This window comes from Mobula birostris, chromosome 6 (genome assembly GCF_030028105.1).
Source record: "Mobula birostris isolate sMobBir1 chromosome 6, sMobBir1.hap1, whole genome shotgun sequence".
NCBI lineage: Eukaryota > Metazoa > Chordata > Chondrichthyes > Myliobatiformes > Myliobatidae > Mobula > Mobula birostris.
The window spans coordinates 110,528,513-110,553,857 of NC_092375.1; the positions used below are offsets into that span (position 1 = coordinate 110,528,513).

The window sequence follows — 25,345 nt, forward strand, 5'->3', positions numbered from 1 at the left end:
CTGTGCAGCTCGGTCCATAGGAATATTGTTTCTTTTGGCAGTATACAGGTGTACTGTTGATGGACAATTAACTGAACTCCAACTTGAACTTGATTTCCCGGTGGACAAGCATTTTAATTCCAATCCTCATTCATATTCTGGCACATTGGTCCACGGCTTCCTCTCCAGTCGTGATGAGGCCACTCTCAGGTTGGAGGCGCAACACTTCATATTCCATCTGGGCAGTCCCCGACCTGGCAGCATGAACTTTGATTTCTCTGACTTCTGGTAATTTCACTCCCTCCCCTCCTTTCTTTTCCTATTCCCCTCTGGCTCCTGTCCTACCCCTTCTCTTCTCCTCACCTGCCCATCACATCCCTCTGGTGGCCTCCTCCTTCATTCACCTCTTCTATTAGATTCCTTCTTCTTCTTCTTCTTCAGCTTTTTCCACTTATCACATTCCTGCTTCTCATTTCACCAACCTTCCCCACCCATCTTCCTTCCTACTGACCTGGTCTCACCTATCACCTGCCAGTTTCCTACTCTTGCTTTTGCCTGGTTTCTCTCCAGTCCAAATGAAGGATCTTGGCCCAAAACATTGAATCTTTATTCCTTCGTCTGACCTGCTCAGTTCCTCCAGCATTTTGTGTGCATTAGTCTGAATAAGAGGCAAGAAGGGATATTCCCCAGTGGGAATGAAACCTTCCTGTCTCACAGCATCGACAAAGTTCCCACCAGGCTCATTTTCTATACTAATCCAACATCCGGACAGAATAAGCTGGCTCAATCACAAACCAGTGACAAACTTACTGAGGTCGCTAGCCAGGTTGTCTCTATAAAAAGGGGTGCACGCTTTCAGCTCCCCTCACATCAAAATCTACAAAGAGACTTGATGGTGAGAAAAAGCCATGCGGCATTTAAACAAAAATATAGACGCAAATTCAAAACCTCGGGAAAGGCAGGGAAAACAAATAAAGGGCTGTGAAGCATAATCAGAACCGTTATGGCTTAATGTATATATTTTTTTTAAAAGCAGGGTTGGTTACATAAGATTCCCTCCTTTACAGGAGCTTTGCTCTGTGAAACTACCTCCTAGGAAATTCTACATTCCATTCTGCAACAACTTCATGCACAGCTTCCATGTGGTAAATCAGAGACACAAGAGATTCTGTAGATAGTGGAAATAAGACCACAAAACATAGGAGCAAAATTAGACTATTCAGCCCATTGAGTCTGCTCCGCCATTCCATTGTGGCTGATTTATTATCTCTTTCAACCCCATTTTCCTGCCTTCTTCCCAAATCTTTGAAGCCCTGACTAATCATGAACCTGTCAACCTCTGCTGTAGAAATGCCCAATCACTTGATCTTCACAGCTGCCTGGAGCAATACATACAAAATACTAGAGGAAATTAGCAAGTCAGGCAGGAATAGGTTTTATAATGAGAGTTAAAGATTTAAAGAGGACCTGAGGGTCAATCTTCTCTCCCAAACAGAGGATCATTGGTGTATGGAATGAGTAAACTGTAGAGCTAGGTACATTTAAAGCCATTTGGACAGGTATATGGATAGGAGAGGTTTAGAGGAATATGTGCCGAATGCAGGCAAATAGGACTTGCTCAGTTAGACAGCCTGGATGGCATGGAAAGTTGGACCTAAGGGCTTATTTCCTTGCTGTTATGACTCTATGAACACAGACATCCATTAGGTCTGCTCAGTCTTCTCATAAATGCATCTACACTTTAATTCTTCTCAGTGATAGCAAGTCACATACTTACACTGTTCTTTCATTAAAGGTGCTCCGTCCAAATTCCATAAAGGATTTCTTGGTGGCTTTCTTATTTTAACTCTTTCTCACAAAGGGAACCATTTTATTTGCTTAACACTTCATAATGTTAAACACCTCCAGTACTTCACCTCACAATCTTCTATGCACATGAGAATAAATCCAGTCGGTACAACCATTTCTGATGAGGATTCACTCTGGTGTGATCTAAGTGCAACCTTTCATCCTGTCCTTTCTCCAAATCCTTAACTTTTTGAAAATTATTGCTGATTCTGACTCTACCTCTTGTCAAGCCGTACTCTCTGAATTCACTTCCTGGCTTTGTCTCTGATTACATAGTGATAGAGCACGACAGTTCAGAAACAGGTCCTTCAGCCCAGCTAGTCTGTACCTAGTTCCACTGTCAGTTCAACCACCCTCTGAATGAAGTAGTTCCCCAACAGGTTCCCCTTAAACATTTCACCTTTGACCCTTAACCAATAACCTCTAGCTCTAGCCTCACCCAACCTCAGTGGAAGAAGCCTATTTGCATTTACCTCATCAGTACCCTCGATAATTTTGCACTGCAACATCTATGAAGTCTTCCTTCATTCTCCTATGCCACAGGGAATAAAGCCTGAACCTATTTAACCTTTTGCATAACCCAAGTGCTCAAGTCTCGGCAACATTCTTGTAAACTTTCTCTGCACTCTTTCAATCTTATTGATACCTTTCCTGTAGGCAGGTGACCAGAACTGCACAGAACACTCCAAATTACATCCCACAACATCTAAAACAAATCAGAATCAGAATTGGGTTTAATATCAATGGCATGTCATGAAATTTGGTGTTTTACAGCAGCAGTATATTGCAATACATAATCATAAAAAAATATAAATTACAAAACGATTACAACAAAAAATTAAAATAAATTAGTTAAAAAAGAGCAGAAAAAATATTGAGTGCTTGGGTTCATTGTGCATTCAGAAATCTGATGGCATGAGGGGGAGAAGCTGTTCCTGAAACAGTGAGTATGTATCTTCAGGCTTCTATACCTCCTGCTTGATGGTAGCAATAAGAAGAGGGCATGTTCTGGATGACGAGAGTCCTTAATGATGGATGCCGCCTTTTTGAGGCATCGCCTTTTGAAGGTGTCCTCATTGCAGGCACAGCTAGTGCCCACCATAGAGCTGGCTGAGTTTATAACTTCCTGAAGCTTTTTTCGAATCCTGGGCAGTGGCCCCTCTGTACTGGACGGTGATGCAACCAGAAAGAATGTTCTTCACGGTGCATCTGTAGAAATTTGTGAGTGAGTTTAGTGACACACCAATTCTCCTCAATCTCCTAATGAATTATAGCCGCTGGCGTGCATCAGTATGTTGGGCCCAGGGTAGGTCTTCAGAGATGTTGACACCCAGGATCTTGAAACTGCTCTCCCTTTCCACTATTAATCCCTCCAAGAGGACTGGTGTTTATGCCCTTGACCTCCCCTTCCTGTAGGTAGCTGACCACAACTGCATACCATACTCCAAATTTGATCTCACCGTTGTTTTATATTATACATGCCCTAAGCTATCCAACCTTTCCCTATAATTCAGGTCATCAAGTCCCTGCAACATCCTTTTAAATTATCTCTGTTCTCCTTCAAATCTTATTGATATTTTTCCCGCAGAGAAGCAGGACCTCAAAGATAGTAATCTTGGGATTACTGCCTGTGCTACACGACAGTGAGTATAGGAATAGAGTGAGGTGGAGGATAAATGCGTGGCTGAGGGATTGGAGCAGAGGGCAGGGATTCAGATTTCTAGATCATTGGGAACTCTTGGGGCAGGCATGACCTGTACAAAAAGGATAGGTTGCACTTGAATCCCAGGGGAACCAATATCTTGGCAGGGAGGTTTGCTAAGGCTACTGGGGAGAGTTTAAACTCAAATTGCTGGGGGATGGGAACCAAACTGAAAAGACAGAGGAAGGGACGGTTGGCTCACAAGCAGAGAAAGTTTGTAGACAGTGCGAAAGGAAGGATAGGCAGGTGATAGAGAAGGGATGCACTCAGAATGATGGTTTGAGATGTGTCTATTTTAATGCAAGGAGTATCATGAACAAAGTGGATGAACTTAGAGCGTGGATCAGTAGTTGGAGCTATGATGCTGTGGCCAGTACAGAGACTTGGATGGCTCAGGGGCAGGAATGGCTACTTAGACTGCCAGGCTTTAGGTGTTTCAGAAAGGACGGGGAGGGAGGCAAAAGAGGTGGGGTGTGGCACTGCTGATCAGAGATAGTGTCACGGCTGCAGAAAAGGAAGAAGTCATGGAGGGATTGTCTACTGTGTCTCTGTGGGTGGAAGTTAGGAACAGGAAGGGGTCAATACCTCTGCTGGGTGTTTTTATAGACCATTCAATAGTAACAGGAACATCGAGGAGCAGATAGGGAGAGAGATTCTGAAAAGGTGTAATAATAACAGGGTTGTCGTGGTGGGAGGTTTTAATTTCCCAAATATTGATTGGCGTCTTCCTAGAACAAGAGGTTTAGATGGGGTGGAGTTTGTTAGATGTGTCCAAGAAGGTTTCCTGACACAATATGTAGATAAGCCTACATGAGGAGAGGTTGTACGAGATCTGGTATTGGGAAATGAATCTGGTCAGGTGTCAGGTCTCTCAGTGGGAGAGCATTTTTGAGATAGTGATCATAATTCTGTCTCCTTCATCATAGCACTGGTGAGGGATAGGAACAGACAAGTTAGGAAACCATTTAATTGGAGTAAGGGGAAATATGAAGCTATCAGGCAGGAACTTGTAAGTATAAATTGGGAACAGATGTTCTCAGGGAAATGTATGGCATAAATGTGGCAAATGCTCGGGATATTTGTGTGATGTTCTGCATAGGTACTTTCCAATGAGACAGGGAAAGGATGGTAGGGTACAGGAACTGTGGTGTACAAAGGCTGTTGAAAACCTAGTCAAGAAGAAAAGAAGAGCTTACGAAAGGTTCAAAAAATTAGGGAATGATAGAGATCTAGAAAATTATAAGGCTAGCAGGAAGGAGCTTAGGAATGAAATTAGGAGAACCAGAAGAGGCCATGAGAAGACCTTAGCGAGCAGGATTAAGGAAAACTCCGAGATATTCTACAAGTATGTGAAGAGCAAGAGGATAAGACGTGAGAGAATAGGACCAATCAAGTGTGACAGTAGAAAAGTGTGTATGGAACCGGAGGAGATAGCGGAGGTACATAATGAATACTTTGCTTCAGTATTCACTGCAGAAAAGGATCTTGGCGACCGTAGAGATGACTTACAGTGGACTGAAAAGCTTGAACATACAGACATTAAGAAAGAGGATGTGCTGGAGCTTTTGGAAAGCATCAAGTTAAATAAGTCACAGGGACCGGACAAGATATACCCCAGGCTACCGTGGGAGGCAAAGGAGGAGATTTCTGATCCTCTGGCAATAATCTTTGCATTATCAATGGGGACAGGAGAGGTTCCAGAGGATTGGAGGGTTACGGATGTTGTTCCATTATTCAAGAAAGGGAGTACAGATAGCCCAGTGAGTCTTACTTCAGTGATTGGTAAGTTGATGGAGAAGATCCTGAAAGGCAGAATTTATGAACATTTGGAGAGGCATAGTATGATTAGGAATAGTCAGCCTGGCTTTGTCAAAGGCAGGTTGTGCCTGATGAGCCTGACTGAATTTTTTGAGGATGTGACTAAACACATTGATGAAGGTAGAGTAGTAGATGTAGTGCATATGGATTTCAGCAAAGCATTTGATAAGGTACCCCATGCAAGGCTTATTGAGAAAGTAAGGAGGCATGGGATCCAAGGGGACCTTACTTTGTGGATCCAGAATTGGCTTGCCCATAGAAGGTAAAGGATGGTTGTAGACTGGTCATATTCTGCATGGAGGTCGGTGACCAGCGATGTGCCTCAGGGATCTGTTCTGGGACCCCTTCTCTTTGTGATTTTTATAAATGACCTGGATGGGAAAGTGGAGGGATGGGTTAGTACATTTGCTGATGACACAAAGGTTGGGGGTGTGGTGGATAGTGTGGAGGGTTATCAGAGGTTACAGCAGGACATCGATAGGATGCAAAACTGGGCTGAGAAGTGGCAGATGGAGTTCAACCCAGATAAGTGTGAGGTGGTTCATCATCATTTTTGACCTGCAAGTATAGTATTGAAGGTAAGACTCTTGGCAGTGTGGAGGATCAGAGGGATCCTGGGGCCGAGTCCATAGCACAGCCAAAGCTGTTGCGCAGGTTCACTGTGTGGTTAAGAAGGTATATGGTGCATTGGCCTTCATCAACCGTGGGATTGAGTTTAAGAGCCAAGAGGTAATGTTACAGCTATGTAAGACCTTGGTCTGACCCCACTTGGAGTACTGTCCTCAGTTCTGCTCACCTCACTACAGGAAGGATGTGGAATCTATAGAAAGGGTGCAGAGGAGATTTACAAGGACATCGCCTGGATTAGGGAACATACTCTATGAGAGTGAACTTGGCCTTTTCTCCTTGGAGTGACGGAGGATGAGAGGTGACCTGATAGAGGTGTATAAGATGATGAGAGGCATTGATCGAGTGGATGGTCAGAGGCTTTTTCCCAGGGCTGAAATGGCTAACACAAGAGGGCACAGTTTTAAGATGCTTGGAAGTAGTTACAGAGGAGATGTCAGAGGCAAGTTTTTTTACGCAGAGGGTGGTGAGTGCATGGAATGGGCTGCCAGCGATGGTGGTGGAGGCAGATACGATACGGTCTTTTAAGAGACTCCTGGATAGATACATGGAGCTTAGAAAAATAGAGGGCTATGGGTAACTCTAGGTAATTTCTAAAATAAGTACATGTTCCACACAGCATCGTGGGCCAAAGGGCCTGTATTGTGCTGCAGGTTTTCTATGTTTCTATGTTTTCTATAGCTGACTAGAAATGCACATATTATCACAAATTTGATTTCATCAATGTCTTATGAAAGTGCAAAACTATCCAAACTTTCCCTAAAACTATAATTCTTTGAATTGCCTTGAACTCCTAATTGCCTAGCCATCCAATCCCTAACTATTACTTTGCCTTATAAATAAATGTCGTTTACAGTTTTGAACAGCTCCATTTCTCTCAGACAAGTAATAAAATGTGCCTTTTGGTGCATTTCCTTAAATAAATATCATCATTGGGTTTTGGCACTTGCTGGGTTTAGTTGTTTTGTTGTTATGTCTTCAGAAAAAAAAATTCAATTAAACAAACACTGCTTGAAGACTTGGCTGAAGTGGTGATATGTGTAGACCGAGTCATCAGGTGCCAGGAATATCTGACCCAGTCTACGACCACAACGACAAAGTTACATGTGGGTTCTGAGGGTGGAGAATGCCCGCTCAAGAGGTTTTAGTGCAAGTGATTTGCATTTATGCAGTACGGCTAATGCAGCACATTAACCTTCAATAAATTTTAACACCCAGCCACTTTAGAAGTGGCCAGAAAACTTGGTCACAGTGAAAGATCTTAAGTTTCAAGATTCAAGATCTGAAGGAACACTTCGTGAAAAATTACAAGGTTGATTGAATTCCACAGTTTTTGGTTAAGGCAGTTGACAGCACAACCTGGGCAGCACAGTAACGTAGCAGTTAGCGTGACACTATTACAGCTTGAGGAATCGGGAGTTCGGAATTACAACATCATCTGTAAGGAGTTTGTACGTCCTCCCAGTGAACTCATGGGTTTCCTCCAGGTGATCCAGTTTCTTCTCACAGTACCAGTTAGTAGGTTAAGTGGTCATTGTAAATTGGCCCATGATTAGGCTGGGGTTAAATTGGTGGGTTACTAGTGATATGGCTCAGAAGGGCCAATTCCACACATTATCTATAAATAAAATAAACTTCCAAAGGCATGTTTCTCTAGTTTCTAGTATTTTCCCCTCATCGCTCTTCCCTGTTTTGCATTTCCCCACTCTGGCACTCCTTTACCTCTTCTTCTCACCTGCCTATTAGCTCCCCCTGTGCACATTCTCCTTCCCCTTCTCCCAAGGTCCACTCTCCTCTTCTACCAGACTCCTTCTTCTCCAGCCTTTCATGTTTCCACCTATCACCATCCAGCTACATACTTCATTCTTACTATCCGACCCACCTAGTTTCACCTGTCACCTTCTACTTGGGCTTCTTCCCCTCCCCCCACCTTCTTATTCTGGCATCTTCCCCCTAATGTTCCAGAACTGATGAAGGATCTTGGCCTAAAACATTGACAGTTTATTCATTTCCAAAGATGCTGCCTGACCTGCTGAGCTCCTCCAGCATTTTAAGGGTTTTGTTCAAAAAGCATGTACAAGCAGTCTGATTTGAAGAGTGAAGAAAGTTAGGCCCCAAAATGAGTGGCACAAAGCAATGCCAATTAATCCCTTCAACTGCAATGTTAGCATTCATTTCAAGAGGACAAGAATATAAAAGAAGGATGTAATGCTGAGGATTTATGAGGCATTGGGTGTGTTTGGTTGCACTTGGACTATTGTTTTATGTCTTTATCTAAGAAAGTATGTGCTGACATTGGAGAGTTCTGATGAGGATGACCCCAGGAGTGAAAGGGTTAACAAGTGAATAGCTTTTGATGGCTCTGGGCCTGTACTCGCTGGAGTTTAGAGAATGGGGGGTAGGGGGGAATCTCATTGAAACCTATCAAATATTGAAAGGCCTAGACAGAGATGATGTAGAAAGGATGTTTCTTATACTGGGAGAGTTTAGGACCGGAGGGCATATCTTCAGGATACAAGGATGTTTCTTTAGAACAGAGATGCGAAGGAATTTGTTTAGCCAGAGGGTGGTGAATCTGTGGAATTCATTGCCATAGACAGCTGTGGCGGCCAAGTAACTGGGTATATTTAAAGCAGAGGTGATACATTCTTCATAAGTAAGGGCATCAAAGGTTACGGGGGGAAGGCTGGAGAGTAGGGTTGGGAAGAATAATAAATCAGTCACGATGGAAAGGCAGAACAGACTTGAAGATTAGCTGCTGGTGTGTTTTCTTCATAATTGCATCAATACATTGAGCCCTGCAGAGGCAGCAGTAGTTCAAGATGTTGGCTTCTAAGGGACACTTAAACACTTGGCAGTATATGCTTTGGTTGTGTTGAAGATTACATCCAAGACTAAACCTATGAGAAAGGATATCCTACTTAGAATAGAATTAACATTTTTTAAGTGACAGGTGGAATATTTTATGCACTGAGTGGACACTTTATTAGTTACCTCTTGTACCTAATCAAGTGGGTACTGAGTGTATATTTTGTGGTCCTCTGCTGCTGTAGCCCAATCCTCTTCAAGATTCAATGTGTTGTGCACAACTGTTGTAATGTGTGGTTATTTGTCACTTTTATGTCAGCTTGAAACACCCTGGACATTCTCCTCTGACGTTTCTCGTTAACAAGGCATTTTCATCCACAGAACTGCCACTCACTGCATTTTTTTTTGTTTTCACATCAATTCTCAGTAAACTCTAGAGACAGTTATGCATGAAGATCCCAGGAGATCAGCAGTTTCTGAGACACTCAAACCATCCCGTTTGGAACCAACATTCCACAGACAAAGTCACTTATATCACATTTCTTCCCCATTCCGATGTTTGAACTGAACTTCTTGACCATGTCTGCATGCTTTTATGCATTGAGTTGCTACCACATGATTGGCAGATTAGATATTTGCACTAACAAGCAGGTGTAACCAATAAAGTGGCTACTGAGTGTATATTATAAAGGAGGACAAAAGCCTGGTAAAGTTAAACCCTTTCAGAGATCACAGGTGATCTGAGGAAATAAATAGCATCTCCTTAAGATTATGATTCCATCAATGTTAAAGAGCAAAGACATCTTTAAATGGTGACCTCAAACATCTTTTGCTAGCATTGTATCACATGGGATGTGGACATCACTGATTTAATTAGCTTGACTGGTTTGCTGGGCCATTTTGGCACTAGGAACCAACTACATTTCTTGGGAGTTTGTTCAGGTCTCTCGCACTACAAAAGTAACTGCGTGGTAAAGAAGGCATTTGACACGTCTGCCATCATCAGTCAGAATATTGTGTACAGTAGCATGGACATTGTGTTACACTGTACAAGATGTTCATAATGCCACATTTAGAATTTATGTACAGTTCTGTTCATACTGCAATAAGTAGAACGTCATTAAACTGGAGAAGGTGTAAAAAAAATTATGAGGATGTAACTATAACTGGGACTGCAGGGCTTGGGTTATGAGAGGCTAGATAAAACAGTAATCTTTTTCTCCCAGGAGCACAGGAGGATAAAGGACGACCTTACGGAGGTTTACAAAATATTTATAGAGGTTTACAAAATAATACCGGGGCATAGATAAAGTAAATAGCCACAGTCTTTTCTCCAGGGGCAACCTTTTGCACACAGAGTGGTGGATATATGGAACAAGCTGCTTGAGGAAGTGGTAGAAATAAGTACAATCACGACATTGTAAAAGGCCTTTGGATAGGTACATGGCTAGGAAAGATAAAGAAGGATATGGGCCAAATGAGGCAAATCGGACTAGCGCTGCAGCACTTTAGAGCACTTAACAGATTACAGCCCCAGAAACTGTAATCTCTTGCCATTCAACTCTTCAACTCTTGCCATTCTCTCCCTTTCTCCCTGTGACTGCATGGGTTTTCTCTGGTGTTTCAGTTTCCTCCCACACTCCAAACACACGGGGTTATGGTTAGTGAGGCATGGGCATGCCATGTTGGCACCAGAAGCATGGCAACATTTACGGGCTACCCCAGTACATCCTCAACACACATCAAAGTTGCTGGTGAACGCAGCAGGCCAGGCAGCATCTCTAGGAAGAGGTACAGTCGACGTTTCAGGCCGAGACCCTTTATCAGCACATCCTCAGACTGCATTAGTCATTGATGCTGACAACGTTTGAGGCTCTGATGGAGGTGAGGGAGGAAGTGTATGAGCATGTAGAGCACATAGGCCGCTAACAGAGACAAGTGTCGTGAGGGAGATTAGTGGGGAGGGACAAATGGACAAGGGAATCACGGAGGGAGTGATCCCTGCAGAAAGCAGAGAGGGGAGGGAGGTAAGGATGTGTTTAATGGTGCGATTCCTTTGGAGATGGTGGAAGCTGTGGAGGATAATGTGTTAAATGCAGAGGTTCATGGGGTGTTAAGTAATGATAAAAGGAACTTTATCACTGTTAAAGCAGCAGGAAGATGGGGTGAGCACGGATGCTAGAGAAATGGATGAGATGCGTGTGGGTGGAAAGGAGGACATCTTTGATGCCCTGGAAAGGAGAGCTGCATCCTTGGGAACAGATGTGGTGGAGGCAAATGAACTGAGAAAAGAGAATAGCATTTTTACAGGAGGTAAGGAGGGAAGCGGCATAGTTAAGATAACCATGGGAACCGGTAGGTTTTTAAAAGTTGGTGGACAGAGAGATTGAGAAAGGGGAGATGGAGACAGAGAGATTGAGAAAGGGGAGATGGAGACAGAGAGATTGAGAAAGGGGAGATGGAGACAGAGAGATCGAGAAAGGGAAGGGAGATTTCAAAAATTGACCAAGTGAATTTAAGGGCAGGGTGAAGTTAAGGGCAAGGTTGATGAAATTGATGAGCTCAGCATGAAGCAGCACCAATGTGTCACCTATGTAGTGGAGGAAGAATAGGGAAGAATTAGTGGAGGGTTGGAGTGTGGTCTTTTGCACATAACCAACGAAGATTGCTGGGACCCATGCAGGGACCCATTGCTACCCTTCAAGTCTGGAGAAAGTAGGAGGAGCCATAGGAAAAATTGTTGAGGGTGAGGACCAGTTCTGCCACACACAGAGGAGAGTGGTGGTGGAGGGGAGTTGATTGCTTTTGTTAAGAAAGAAGGACAGAGCTTTGAGGCTTTCTTGATGGGGGATAGAAGTGTACAGGGACTGAACATTCATGGTGAAAATGAGGTGGTCAAGGCCAGAAAATTGAAAGTAAGATTATTCTAACTCTTCCCCCCCCCCCACATAGCACTCCATCTTTCTATCAATGTACACATGATATACATGTGTACATTGAACGTCATTCAATGTGCACATGGCAAAAAGAACTAATCTTTAACCTTTTCTCAGTTTGGCAAATTGATTGGCACAAACAAGCTGGGCAAATCACCTGTTTCTGCAGTGTACAGCTCCATGACCAAAAGTAAAACTCTTCAGAATACCATGAAAGGGACTAAAGGCTACAAACTTAGTGCATTTCCATTCTCCCTCCAGTCTCGCCTCTACAGTCTTAGAAGTTTGTGCAGATTCTGCATTTCACCTAAAATTCTGACCAACTTCTATGGAGCTATAGTGGAGAATATCCTAACTGGCTGCATTATGGCCTGGCATGGAAACACTATGAATGGAAAAGCCTTCGTCACAATTCATTGCACCTACAAGGAGCGCTGCCACAAGAAAGCAGCATCCATCATCATGGAGGTACAGGAGACTTAGGTCCCACACCACCAGGCTCAGGAACAGTTATTACCCTATGACCAGCAGGCTCCTGAACCAGCATGGATAACTTCACTCACTTCAACTCTGAGTGGATTCCACAACCTATAGACTCATTTTTAAGGACTCTACAACTCATGTTGTCAGTATTATTTATTTAGTTTTTCTTTTTTGCACAGTTTGACTTCTTTTGCACATTGGTTTTCTGTCCACCTCTGTAGTTTTTCATTGATGCTATTGTATTTCTCTGTTCTACTGGGAATGCCTACGATAAAAATTAATCTCAGAGTAGTCTAGTGACATATATGTACAGGTACTTTGTTAATAAAATTACTTTGAAGCTTTTATTTAATGACAGCACGAAATGCATACTTCTCATGGGTGAATGACAAAGCCCTCACCTCTACTAAGCATTGCACCACTCTCCTTGTAGTCGAGAATCTCTGCATCTTTTCTCTGCAAGAGCAGCATTAAGTCCCAAGTCTGCCTATGCAGTGCCTGCATCATGTTCAGCAGGGGGCAGATCATATGGCGGGATACCTGCAAAGACAATGGCAGCAATTGGTTTCAGCAGATCATGACCTTACATACCATTCATGGCGTCTGCTGCACAGCACGTCGTTGGACTAACAAACCAAGGTTTCAAATCTCACCAGGCAGCTGGGAAATTTAACTACGATGTATTAAATAAATCTGCAAAAAATGCTCACGTAATATTAGCGTATCACTTTACAGCAGCAGATACCACTGATTGGGGTCCAATTCCTGCCCTTGTCTATAAGGAATTTGCACATACTCCCCTGTGACTGCGTGGATTTTCTCCGGGTGCTCCGTTTTCCTCCCACATTCCAAAGGGTTAGTAAATTGAGGGCATGCTATGTTAGCACTGGAAATATGGCAACACTTAACGGCTGCCCAGCACAATCCTCACTGATTTGATTTGACACATTTCACTGTAATGTTTCTATGCTTCAGTCTATGAAAAGCCAGAGAGTGGTAGTAGAGGGTGGCCTCTGTGGCTAGTGGGATGCCGCATGGATCAGTGCTGGGTTCTTTATTGTTTGTCATCTATATCAATGATCTGGATGATAAAGTAGTTAACTGGATCAGTAACTTTGAGGATGACACCAAGATTGGGAGTGTAATGGAGAGTGAGGAAGGCTATTATGGCTTTCAGAGGGATCTGCATCAGCTGGAAAAATTAGCTGGAAAATGGCAGATGGAATATAATGCAGAGAAGTGCGAGGTTTTGCACTTCAGTAGGACCAACCACGGTAGGTCTTACTCAGTGAACAGTAGGGCATTGAGAAGCGTAGTAGAAGAAAGGGATCTGGGAATACAGGTGCATAATTCATTGGAAGTAGCGTTACAGGTAGATGGGGTTGCAGAGAAAGCTTTTGGCACATTGGCCTTCATAAATCAATGCTTTGAGTACAGGATGTTATGTTGAAGTTGTATAAGATGTTGGTGAGGCCTAATTTGGAGTGTTGTGTGCAGTTTTGGTCACTTACCTACAGGAGAGATGTAAACAGGTTGAAAAAGTGCAGAGAAAATTTACAAGGATGTTGCTGGGACTGGAGGATCTGAGTTATAAGGAAAGACTGAATAGGTTAGGACTGTATTCTTTAGAACGTAAAAAATTGAAGGGAGATTTGATAGAGATACACAGAATTATGAAGGGTATAGATGGGGTAAATGCAAGCAGGTTTTTTCCACTGAGGTTGGGTGGGACTACAACTGGAGATCATGGGCTAAGGGTGAAAGGTGAGAAGTTTAAGGGGAATACGAGGGGAAACTTCTTCACTCAGAGGGTCATGAGAGTGAGGAATGAGCTGCCAGTACAAGTGGTCCATGCAAACTCGATTTCAATGCTTAAGAGAAGTTTTGATAGGTACATGGATAGGATGGGGATGGAGGGCTATGGTCCTGGTGCAGGTCAATAGGAGTAGGCAGTTTAAAAGGTTTTGGTGGGTACTAAATAGGCTGAAAGGGCTGTTTCTGCGCTGTACTTCTCGATGACTCTATGTAACAAATAAGGCTAACTGCTAATAGCATTGAATTGTCTTAAAACTGCTCCAATTCTCTAATGAGTTTTCAGAAAACAAATCGAACCTCATCTTAGACATGAGGAAATCTGCAGATGCTGGAAATTCAAGCAACACACACAAAATGTTGGTGGAAAGCGGCAGGCCAGGCAGCATCTATAGGAAGATGACGGAATATAAGGTGTTGTTCCTCCAACCTGAGTGTGGCTTCACCTTGACAGTTGAGGAGGCCATGGATAGATATTGACGGAATATCGACTGTACCTCTTCCTATTGATGCTGCCTGGCCTGCTGTGTTTCACCAGCATTTTGTGTGTGTTGCTCAAACCTCATCTTATTTACATGCATCCAAACATCCAAAAGTCACACTCAGAGATGATATTTTACTTACCTTCCAGCCAACAGTTCTACAAAAGCAATTATGGTACAGCAACTGCTCTGCCCAAGACCACAAAAAAGCTGCAGAAGGTTGTGGATACAGCTCGGCACATCACAGAAAACCGCCTCTCCTCTTAGGACTCTTGTCTACACGCCTTCCTGCCTCAGTAAAGCAGCCAGCATGCTCAAATATTGCATCCACCCTGCACATTCTCTCTTTTCGCTTCTTTCATCGGGCAGAATATATAAAAGCATGTACCACCAGTGCCAAAGACAGTTTCCACCCCATTGTGAATGGTGCCCTAGTAAAATAAGGCGAACCCTTTACCTCATAAATTAAATTGCATGGCCTTTTACCATATCATCTGTCTGCACTGCACTCTCTGTAACTGTAACACTATATTCTGCATCCTGTTATTGCTTTTCCCATGTACTAACTTGATAGACTGATGTGGTGAAGTGATTTGTATGGATGGCATGCAAAACAAACTATTTCACTGTACCTCAGCACATGTGGTACCTTGGTATAAACCAATACTACCAAAATGCCTTATATCTACTGACCTGGTTTCTGCCAAGGGAAACGACTTCTTATAAAAACTATCTAAGATTTCCTGAACCAGCTCAATAGTTAGGTAGACAGTCTGTTTATGGACATAAACTCAAATATATACCCAAAGATCAGCAATTGGAAAACATTTTTTAAAATTTGCTTGATTTGTCACATGTATAAAGTTCAAAGTAAATTTATTATCACCATATACAACCATGAGTTGTTTTCTTGCAGGCATACACAGTAAGTTCAAGAAGCACAATAGAATCAATGAAAGACCGCAGGATGGACAAACAACAAATGTATGAAAGACAACAAACTGCAAATACAAAACAAGCAATAATACAAAACAAGCAATAATAATAAATAAATAAGCAATAAATATCAAGAACAAGAGATGAAGGGTTCTTGAAAGTGAGTCCATTGGCTGTGGGAACATTTCAATGATGGAGCAAATGAAGTTATCCCCACTGGTTCAAAAGCTTGATGGTTGAGGGGTAATGACTGTTCCTGAACCTAGTGGAGTGGGTCTTGAGGCTCCTGTACCTTCTTCCTGACGGCAGAAGAGAGCAGGTCCTGGGTGGTGGAGGTTCCTGATGATGGATGCTGCTTTTCTATGACAGCGCTCCGTGTAGATGTGCTCAATGGTGGGGAGGTCTTTACCTGTGATGGACTGGATCGTATCCACTATTTTTGTAGGATTTTCCATTCAAGGGTATTGGTGTTACCATACCAGGCCATGATGCAACAAGTCAATACACTCTTCACCCCACATATATAGAAGATCGTCAAAGTTTTAGTTGTCAGGCCAAATCTTCACAAACTTCCAGGTACATCTAAACACAGTGAAATGCACCATTTGCATTAAATCAAATCAGTGAGGACTGAACTGGGTGCCAACAGAACATGCCTACAACTTACTAACACAAACTAGTGTGTCTTTGGAACGTTGGAGTAAACTGGAGCACCCGGAAAAACTTGTGGTCACAGTGAAAACGTACAAATTCCTTATAAACAGCAGCAGGAATCGAATCCTGATCCTAATGCTGTAAAAGCTCATGCTAACCTCAGCATCATGAATCAACAGAATTCATCATTGTTTAATCTATTTAAGTGTGTAAATTGGCACAATTGAATGAATAAAACTGAAATTGATCATCACAAACAATAAGATTCATGAAGATCTTGTCAAACATGGTGTCATAAAGAAAGGTTAGCCAGGGTGGTTTTCTTTCTGAAAAAGGTAGTTCAAGAGAGACTTAAAAGAGGTATATGAACTGATAAGACTGCAGTGGACAGGAAGGCTCTACAACGGGTAGTCAAAACTGCCCAAAGCACCACCGGGACCTGCCTACCTGCCATCAAGGACATATACAGAGAAAGGTACCAGAAAAGGGCCAGTAACATCATGAAGGATTAAACCCACTTTGCTCATGGACTGTTTGTCCCACTCCCATCAGGGAGGAGGCTATGTAACATCCATGCCAGGACTACCAGAATCAAAAACAGTTAACTTTCCCCAAGCACTGAGGCTGATCAACACCTCCACCCACTAATCCACATCTCCACACTGCCAACCACCATTACTTTATCATTTCCTGTCAGTCACCTTATGCACAGATACTGTGCCCTGCGTCACTTTATGTACATACAATCAGTCTGTGTGTACAAGATATCTATGTATTGATATTTATTGTGTTTTTTATTATTGGGTTTTTATCTTATTGTGGTATTTTTTGTGCTGCATCGAATCTGAAGTAACAATTATTTTGTTCTTCTTTATATTTGTGTACTGGAAATTACATTAAACAATCTTGAATCTTGATAAGAGACCTACATAGACTGGATTAGAAAGGCCCATTTTAGCAGAAACACCACTAACTAAGAGAAACACACATAAAATGCTAGAGGAATTCAGCAAGTCAGACAGCATCAATGGAGAGGAATAAATAGTCTATGTTTCAGGCTGAGACTTCATCGGTTCATAATTGAAATGTAGTGCATAAATGTATTACAAAGAATTACTGGATATTGTGGGGTGGTGGTGATGGGGGATGGTTGTGGAATAACAGGCTTGCAATACTACTTTTGTGAGTAATCGTTGAGTCCTCCAGCCCCTGCAGTAGTTGAATAGCCCAATGCAGGATACTTCAAATTTACCCCAACACATGTCCAAAACCAGGTGTACTGTAAAGAAAGCATCAAGATTAAAGATTATCTTTATTTATCACATCAACATTGAAACATCGAAACATACAGTGAAATGCATCGATTGCGTCCATGACCAATACAGTCTGAGATGTGCTCAGGTCAGCCCATGAGTGTCGCCATGCTTCCAGTGGCAACATAGCATGCCCACAACTTACTAACCCTAACCCATACATCTTTGGAATGTGAGAGAAAACCGGATCACCCAGAGGTCATGAGGAGAATGTACAAACTCCTTACAGATTGTGGTAGGATTTGACTCCCAATCTTAATGCAGGATACTTCACGATTTACCCCAGCACATGTTCAAACCTGGAAAACTGTAAAGAAAGAATTAAGATTACAAGATTAGCTTTATTTGTCACACGTACATCGAAACATGCAGTGACATTCATCGTTTGCATCAACAACCAACACAGTCCGACGATTGTGCTGGAGACAAGTGTCGTCACACTTCCAGCTTCAACATAACACATCCACAACTCACTAGCCCAAATTTGTGCAGCTTTTGAATGTGGGAGGAAACTTGAGTGCCTGACGGAAACCCACACAGTCATGAGGAGAGCATACAATCTCCTTACAGACAGTGGCAGCATTTGAACCCCAATCAGTGATCGTTGGTGCTGTAATAGTGTTACGCTAGCCGATACGCTACTGTGCTGGCCTGATAATGATAGAGATAACATCCAGAGGAATCTGGAGTATCCAGAGGTCATGTGGAGAATGTACAAACTCTTTACAGACAGCAGTGGCAATTGCACCCCGATCTTATTGCAACATACTTCAAATTTTACCCCAGCATGTGTCCAAAACTAGGAGCACAGGCATCAAACATGGACTAGTTTTGCAGGCACGGCATAGTAAGTAACTTTGTGCAAAAGTCGGAATTTCCCAGAGATCGACGCAGAGGAATTTCAGACACTGTAAAATGAAATCTTCCGCAGACATGCTCATGAAAAAATATATATAAATATGAAATGAGGTGGAGCCTTACCACAGCCTGGTGATCGGTATCAGAATGAATAACTGTGAGGTTTGCAGCTGTAAATAAACTGAGGTTTATAAAAGTGTCTCAAAATCAAATAACACCAAGTTTCACATTTTTCAGTATTTGGTCACTTCATTCGCAGGTTCATTAAAAACCAACACTGGCTGCCGCCTTTGTGTTGGATGTGGTCAGTCTCTTGGCCCTCGACGGCCGCACAAGTCTGGGTTGAAAACAGCCAGTGGTGCAAGACGCCTCCCCACATGGGCGTTGCCGTGGGTTAATACATTACCACCAAGCACCCTCAAGGTTGGCCAGCATCATCAGCAATGGCTCAGTGGGTAGGACTCTCGCCCCAGTCAAAATCTTGTGGGTTTAACCCTCCATTCCACACGCCCAAAATTGAAATCCGAGCTGGATTCTCCATGCCTTGTCTGGGGCACACAGCACTGCTGGAGTGGGAGTTGCTGTCTTTCAAACGAGATGTTAACTGGAAGACTGCAGTACAATCTTTAAAAAGAGGGCAGGGGAGATTTCCCCTGGTCAAACATTTACTGAAAGGCCTAATTCTGCTCATATGTCTTATGTTCTTATCGTCTTACAACGCTGTAGGAACTCAGCAGGTCAGGCAGCATCTATGGAGGGGAATAAACATTTGCCATTTCAGACCAAAACCCTTCATTAAGGCTAGAAAGGAAGGGGGCAGAAGCCAGTATAAGAAGCTGGGGGGAGGGAAGAAGAACAAACTGGCAGGTGATAGGTAAGACCAGGTGAGGGGGAAGGTACAGGAGGGGGGAATGAGGCGAGAACCTGGGAGGAGATAGACCATAAGACACAGGAGCAGAATTAACCCATTTGGCCCATTGAGTCTGCTCTGCCATTCCATCATGGCTGATTTATTATTCCTCTCAACCCCATTTTCTTGCCTTCTTCCCGACACCCTGACTAATCAAGAACCCATCAACCTCCACTTTAAGTATAGCCAATGACTTGGCTTTCACAACCAACCATGGCAATGAATTCCACAGATTCACTGTCCTCTGGCTAAGGAAATTACTCCTCATCTATGTTCTAAATGGACATCCTTGTATTCTGAGGCTGTGCCCTCTGGTCCAGGACTCCCCTACTTTAGGTAACATACTCTCCACATCCACTCTAACTCGGCCTTTCAATATTTTATTCGGTTTCACTGAGATCCACACCCCCATTTTTGTAAGCACAATGTGAGGTCAGGCCCAGAGCTGTCAAACACTCCTCAGACGTTAACTCTTTCTTACTCAGAAAAATTCTCATGAACCTCCTCAGGATTTGGCCCAACATCAGTATTCCTTTTCTTAGATAAGAGGCACAAAATGGCTCACAATACTCCACGTGCGATCTGACCAATGCTTTATAAAGCCTCAGCATTATATCCTTGCTCTTATATTCTAATCCTCTCGAAATGAATGCTAATATTGTATTTTTCTTTCTTTTAACTGACTCGACCTGCAAGTTAACATTTAGAGAATCCCATGTGCCTTTGTGCCTCTGATTTTTGAATTTTCTCCCCATTTAGAAATTAGTCTATGCCTTTATTCCTTCTACCAAGGAGCATGGCCATACACTACACTAGGTATAGAGGTCATGCCCTTTGGTAGGGACAGGTGAAAGAGGTAAACGATTGAAGAAGGAATCTGATAGGAGAGGACAGTGGATATCGAAGCTTTAGGATATCTTCTATCCTAGTGGCATAAGTCTATTGAACAGTCCCCTTGTACAATAGCATGGGCTCTTGACCTCACAATCTACTTTTCTATGATCTTACACCTTATTATCTACCTGTAATGCACTTTCTCTATAATTGGAACATTTTATTCTGCATTCTGTAATAGTCTTACATTGTTCTACCTTCAATGCACTTTGTAATGAATTGATCTGTTTGAACGGTATGCAAACACTATGCAAGACAAATTTTTCCACTGTACCTCAGTACAGGTAACAATAATAAACCAATTTACCAGTTTCCTGAGAACTGCTCATAGTCTGAATAGCTCGCAAGTCAGAAGTGCAGCATGAAGCAGGCCAGCTATAGGAGCAAGCTGAAAGATCACACAGAGTTGGTGTTTGACATAATGGGTGATTTATTAAAAAGCTGGTGCACACCAGGCGACTAGTCAAAACTGATCTACCTGAGCAAGGATTTGGTACAGCTTTGACATTCTCAGTTGACGAGATTACCAGTAAAACTAGGTCCTGATTACAGAATAAAATGACAATCCACAGATGTAACAGCAAATCCAATTTTCTCTTTCAATGGGTGCACGCTATAACATCATTAGTGAAGTTCTTGAAACTTGGGTGTTGTCTCTACTGGATTCCACGTTTTTAGTTCTAGGTTTTGTCTGTGGTTCCCTGCTACCACATTAACATAATCTATATCTCTATTTACTAGTTATTAACCCTTCACTATTCTTTCCCCTATAAGACCAACCAATGCAACATGGAGTTAAACCACGGTATCTAACTCAACTATTGCTACCTGTTACATAGTAGAGGATGTCTGCTTCTCTACAACAGCCAACAAACTCATTCCGCCAGTCTCCCAAACACTCACTTGTATGTATGGGTTGTGTATAAATCAGGCCTTCGCCACCCAGGGAGTATCTGTGTCAAGAGGTTATGAAAGGTGTGCTTTCACAGCAGTGTCATGTGTTGAGTTTAAAGTTGCTGGTGAGACTTCAGAGAACCAGGGAGAGATGACAGTTTGGAAAGGACCCCATGCTGGCTCTCTGAAACAGTTCAGTCCCCAGACTTCAGCTCCGAATAAATCAGTTGGATTTTACATTGCCATTAAAAAAAAACCTGATTCACCTGTGTGCTCTTGAAAAAATTCCCCGTGCTCTTGGCATGTGCATGAAGGCTGCTTTGACTGCCCATCCCCACTTGGCCAACAGTAGTGGGCTTTATTCTGTACGGGTAGTTTGTTTTCTTATATAACTGGGCTAACTCAGTGGTCATTAACAGTAAACAATCAGGCCTCTCGCTGACTTTCATTGCTCTGCCACTGGTGGCTGTGTCCTCAGCTGCCAAATCAAACCTCTGGAATCCCCGGCATAATCAACCCTGCCTGTGCTCCTATAAGGAACCCCTCAAATCCCACCTCTTTGAACTAGTACTGCTTCATGAGAGCCAGTGTCTTACGATGCTCCATGCAATGCTTTGGGAGTCTTTCCTAAAAAAGGTGATATACAAGCAAGCTCCTATTGTTATAGTATGACTATTGGAGTAACGACAGAATATTCGAGCGCGGCTCATTCGCTTGCCAGCAGCAATTGGCTTTTAAAAAGGCAAACCAACAAATATTCATGCCAACCCATAAATTTATTGAATTCACCTCCACAACTCACCACAGTGGGATGTGAACTCATGACCACAGATCAGCAAGACAGTCCTGCTGAAGGGTCTCAGCCCGAAACGTCGACTGTACTCTTTTCCATAGATGCTGCCTGGCCTGCTGAGTTCCTCCAGCATTTTGTGTGTCTTGTTGGAGGAACTCAGTGGGTCAGACAGCGTCTGTGAAGACAACTGGACAGTCAACATTTTGAGTCCAGGTTCTTTATCTGGTTTGAATGATGGACCGGTCCAGATGGTACCAACATATTCGATGAGCTGTCTTGGGTGCAGCACATAGATGCAATCACAAGGAAGGTATACCAGCATCTTTACTTTCCTAGGAGGTTAGGTAGATTTGGCTTGTCACCAAACACTCCAGCAAACATCTACAAGCGTATGGTTGAAACTATCTTGACTGGTTGCATCACGATCTGGAACAGCAATTCGAATTCAGAGGAATGTAAGAAGCTGCATAAAGCAGTGGACTCAGCCCAATACAACATGAGCACTTCCCTCCCCAACATCGGTACAATCTACAGGAGGCGCTGCCTCAAGACGACAATCTCTATCAACTTTAGTTCCCACCAGCCATGCCACACTATCGTTTTGCAGCTTATATTGTGCAGGATGTACAAAAGCCTGAAGCCCCACACCACCAGAACACTCAAGAACAGCTACTTCCCTTCAACTGTTTGGTCCTTGAGCCAATCAACACAACCTTAATCACTATCTCAGTATAGCAACACTATGACCACATTAATTACTCTGCACTAAAATGTACATTTGTCCTGTGTTTTTCTTGTTTAATTTTGTATAATTTATGATTAATTTGTGTTTTTCTTGTGAACGTTGAATATTGTATATCTGATGCTATGTACCTGTGATTCCACTGCAAGTAAATTTTTCATTGCAACTATACAGATAAATACTTGACATAAGACAATAAGCATCACCAGACCTGATGAAAGGTAATGAACTGTACTTCCATGACGGTTGCTAGGTTTCCAAAACATACAGTGAAATACATCGTTTGCGTCAACGGCCAACACTATCCAAGGACGAGCTGTGAGCAGGTGCTGCCACGCTTCTGGCACCAAAGTAACATGCCTACACACTAACCCTAATCTATCCATACTTGGAATGTGGGAGGAAACTAGAGCATCCAGCAGAAATGCACGTGGTCATGGGAATAAGGGACAACTACTTAAAGACTGCGGCAGAAATTGAACCTTGAACTTGCAGTTGGCCTTGTAAACTATTGCACTAGCCATCAGTGAGCACATCTACAAGGAGCACCTTCACAAGAAAGTAGCATTCATCATCGAGGACCCCCTTCATCCAAGCCATGCTATCTTCCCCCTACTAACATCAGGCAGGAGAGGCAGGAGAGACAGCAGCCTTAGGTCCCACACCACCAGGTTCAGGAATAGTTATTACCCTAAAACCATAAAGCTCCTGAACCAGTGTGGATAACTTCACTCACTACAACCCTGAACTGACTCCACAACTCAAAGACTCACTTTCAAGGACTCTACAACTCAAGTTAGACCATAAGAGATAGGACAACAGTTATGTCATTTGGTCCATCAAGTCTGGTCTGCCATTCCATCATGGCTGATTTATTATATCTCTGAACCACATTCGCCCGCCTTTACCCTATAACTTTCGACACTCTGAGTGATCAAGAACCTACCAACCTCCATCTTAAATATGCCCAACGACAGCTGTCTGTGGCAATGAACTCCACAGACTCACCACCCTCTGGCAAAAGAATTTTTTATTCATCCCTCTTCTGAATGGATGTCCCTCTATTCTGGAACTGTGAACTCTGGTCCTAGACTCTCACACTATAGGCAACATGCTTTCCATATCCATTCCATTTAGACCTTTCAATATTCGATAGGTTTCAAGATTCAAAGATTCAAAAAACTTCATTGTCATTCTAACCAGATATCAGCTCTGCAGGGCAGAATGAGACAGCGTTTCTCAGGGGCAGTGCAATCATAACATAACAAACGCAACACTGAATAATAAACATAACAATAAATAGTAAAACACAACAGCCACATATCAGTTAAAATCAAGTTATAAGTGTTCAGTGCAAGTTAAAAGTGTCCAAGCAGAGTCAGGTAGAGCAGCTATTTAGCAGTCTGACGGCCTGTGGGAGGAAGCTGTTTAGTAGCCTTGTGGTTTTAGTTTTGATGCTCCTGTAATGTTTGCCTGATGGCAGAAGAACAAACAGTTCGTGGAGAGGGTGTGAGGGGTCTTTAATGATGTACCGTGTCTTCTGGAGGCATCGACTCTGAAAGAGGTCTTGGACAGAAGGTAGGGAGACCCCAAAAACCTTCTCTGCTCCCCTAACCACCCTCTGCAAGGCTTTTTTGTCAACAGCACTGCAGCTGAAGTACCAGGTTGTGATACAAAAGGTCAGCACACTCTCAACCACGCCTCTGTAGAATGTAGTTAAGATGTTAGTGGGGAGTGATGCTTGTTTAAGCTTCCTCAACTGGATCCTCAGTTTCAACTGGATCCTCCCCCCACCCCATTCTTCTAAACTCTAGCAAGTACAGGTCTAGTGCCATCAAACCCTCCTCATATGTTAACCCTTTCATTCCCTAGATTCTTCTTGTGAACTTCCTCTGGACCTTCTCCAATGACATCACATTTTTTCTTAGATAAGGGGGCATATGCCAGTGATATTAAACCTGACTGTGATTTTGAAAACTACTCACAATACTCCAAGTACTGTCTGACCAATGCCTCGTAAAGCATTATATCCTTGGTTTTATATTAACCTTTAGGGGATCCTACATGAGAACTTCAAAGTCGTTTTGCACCTATGACTTTTGAATTTTCTCCCCAATTAGAAAATAGTCCAGAATTTTATTACTTCTGCCGAAGTCCATGACCACGCACTTCCCTACACTATATTCCATCTGCCACTTGTTTGCCCATTCTCCTAACCTAGCAAAGTACCTTTGCAGACACCTTGTTTTCTCAACACTACCTGGCCCTCCACCTATCTTCACCTCATCCTTAAATTCAGCCATAAAGCCATCAATTCCTTCATCCACATCATTGACATATTACGTGAAAAGAAGCAATTCCAACATCGATCCCTGCGGAACACCACTAGTCACCAGCAGCCAGCAAGAAAAGGCCACTTTATTCCCACTCTTTGCCTCCTGCCAGTCAGCCATTCTTCTGTCTATGCCAGTATCTTTCCACGGGTTCTTATCTTGTTAAGCAGCCTCATGTGTACCTTCTGAAAATCCAAATAAACAACATCCACCGACTCTCCTTTGTCTATTCCAATAGATCTGTCAGTCAATATTTCCTCTGAAGGAAACCATGCTTACTTCAGCCTATTTTGTCATGTGCCTCCAAGTACCCTGAAGCCTCACCCTTAATAATAGACTCCAATATCTTTCCAACCACTGAGGTCAGGCTAACTGGCCTATAATTTCCCTACTTCTGATTATTTCTTAAAGAGTGGATTGACAGTTGCAATTTTTCCCATCCTGTGGAACCATTCCAGAATCTAATGATTCTTAAAAGTTCATTACTAAAGCCTTCACAATCTTTTCAGTCACCTCTTTTAGA

The 25,345-nt window shown here is 42.8% G+C and overlaps 1 protein-coding gene across 2 annotated transcripts in view; it reads right to left on the bottom strand.

The window, feature by feature from the left end:
- The window catches only part of nhej1 (nonhomologous end-joining factor 1), a 387,162-nt gene that overhangs the window by 307,157 nt on the left and 54,660 nt on the right, over positions 1–25,345 (bottom strand). For both annotated transcript variants that reach the window (XM_072260972.1, XM_072260971.1), the window contains exon 4: positions 12,603–12,741. In XM_072260972.1, the coding sequence (XP_072117073.1) occupies positions 12,603–12,741 (139 nt within the window). The remainder of the gene's footprint in view (positions 1–12,602; positions 12,742–25,345) is intronic.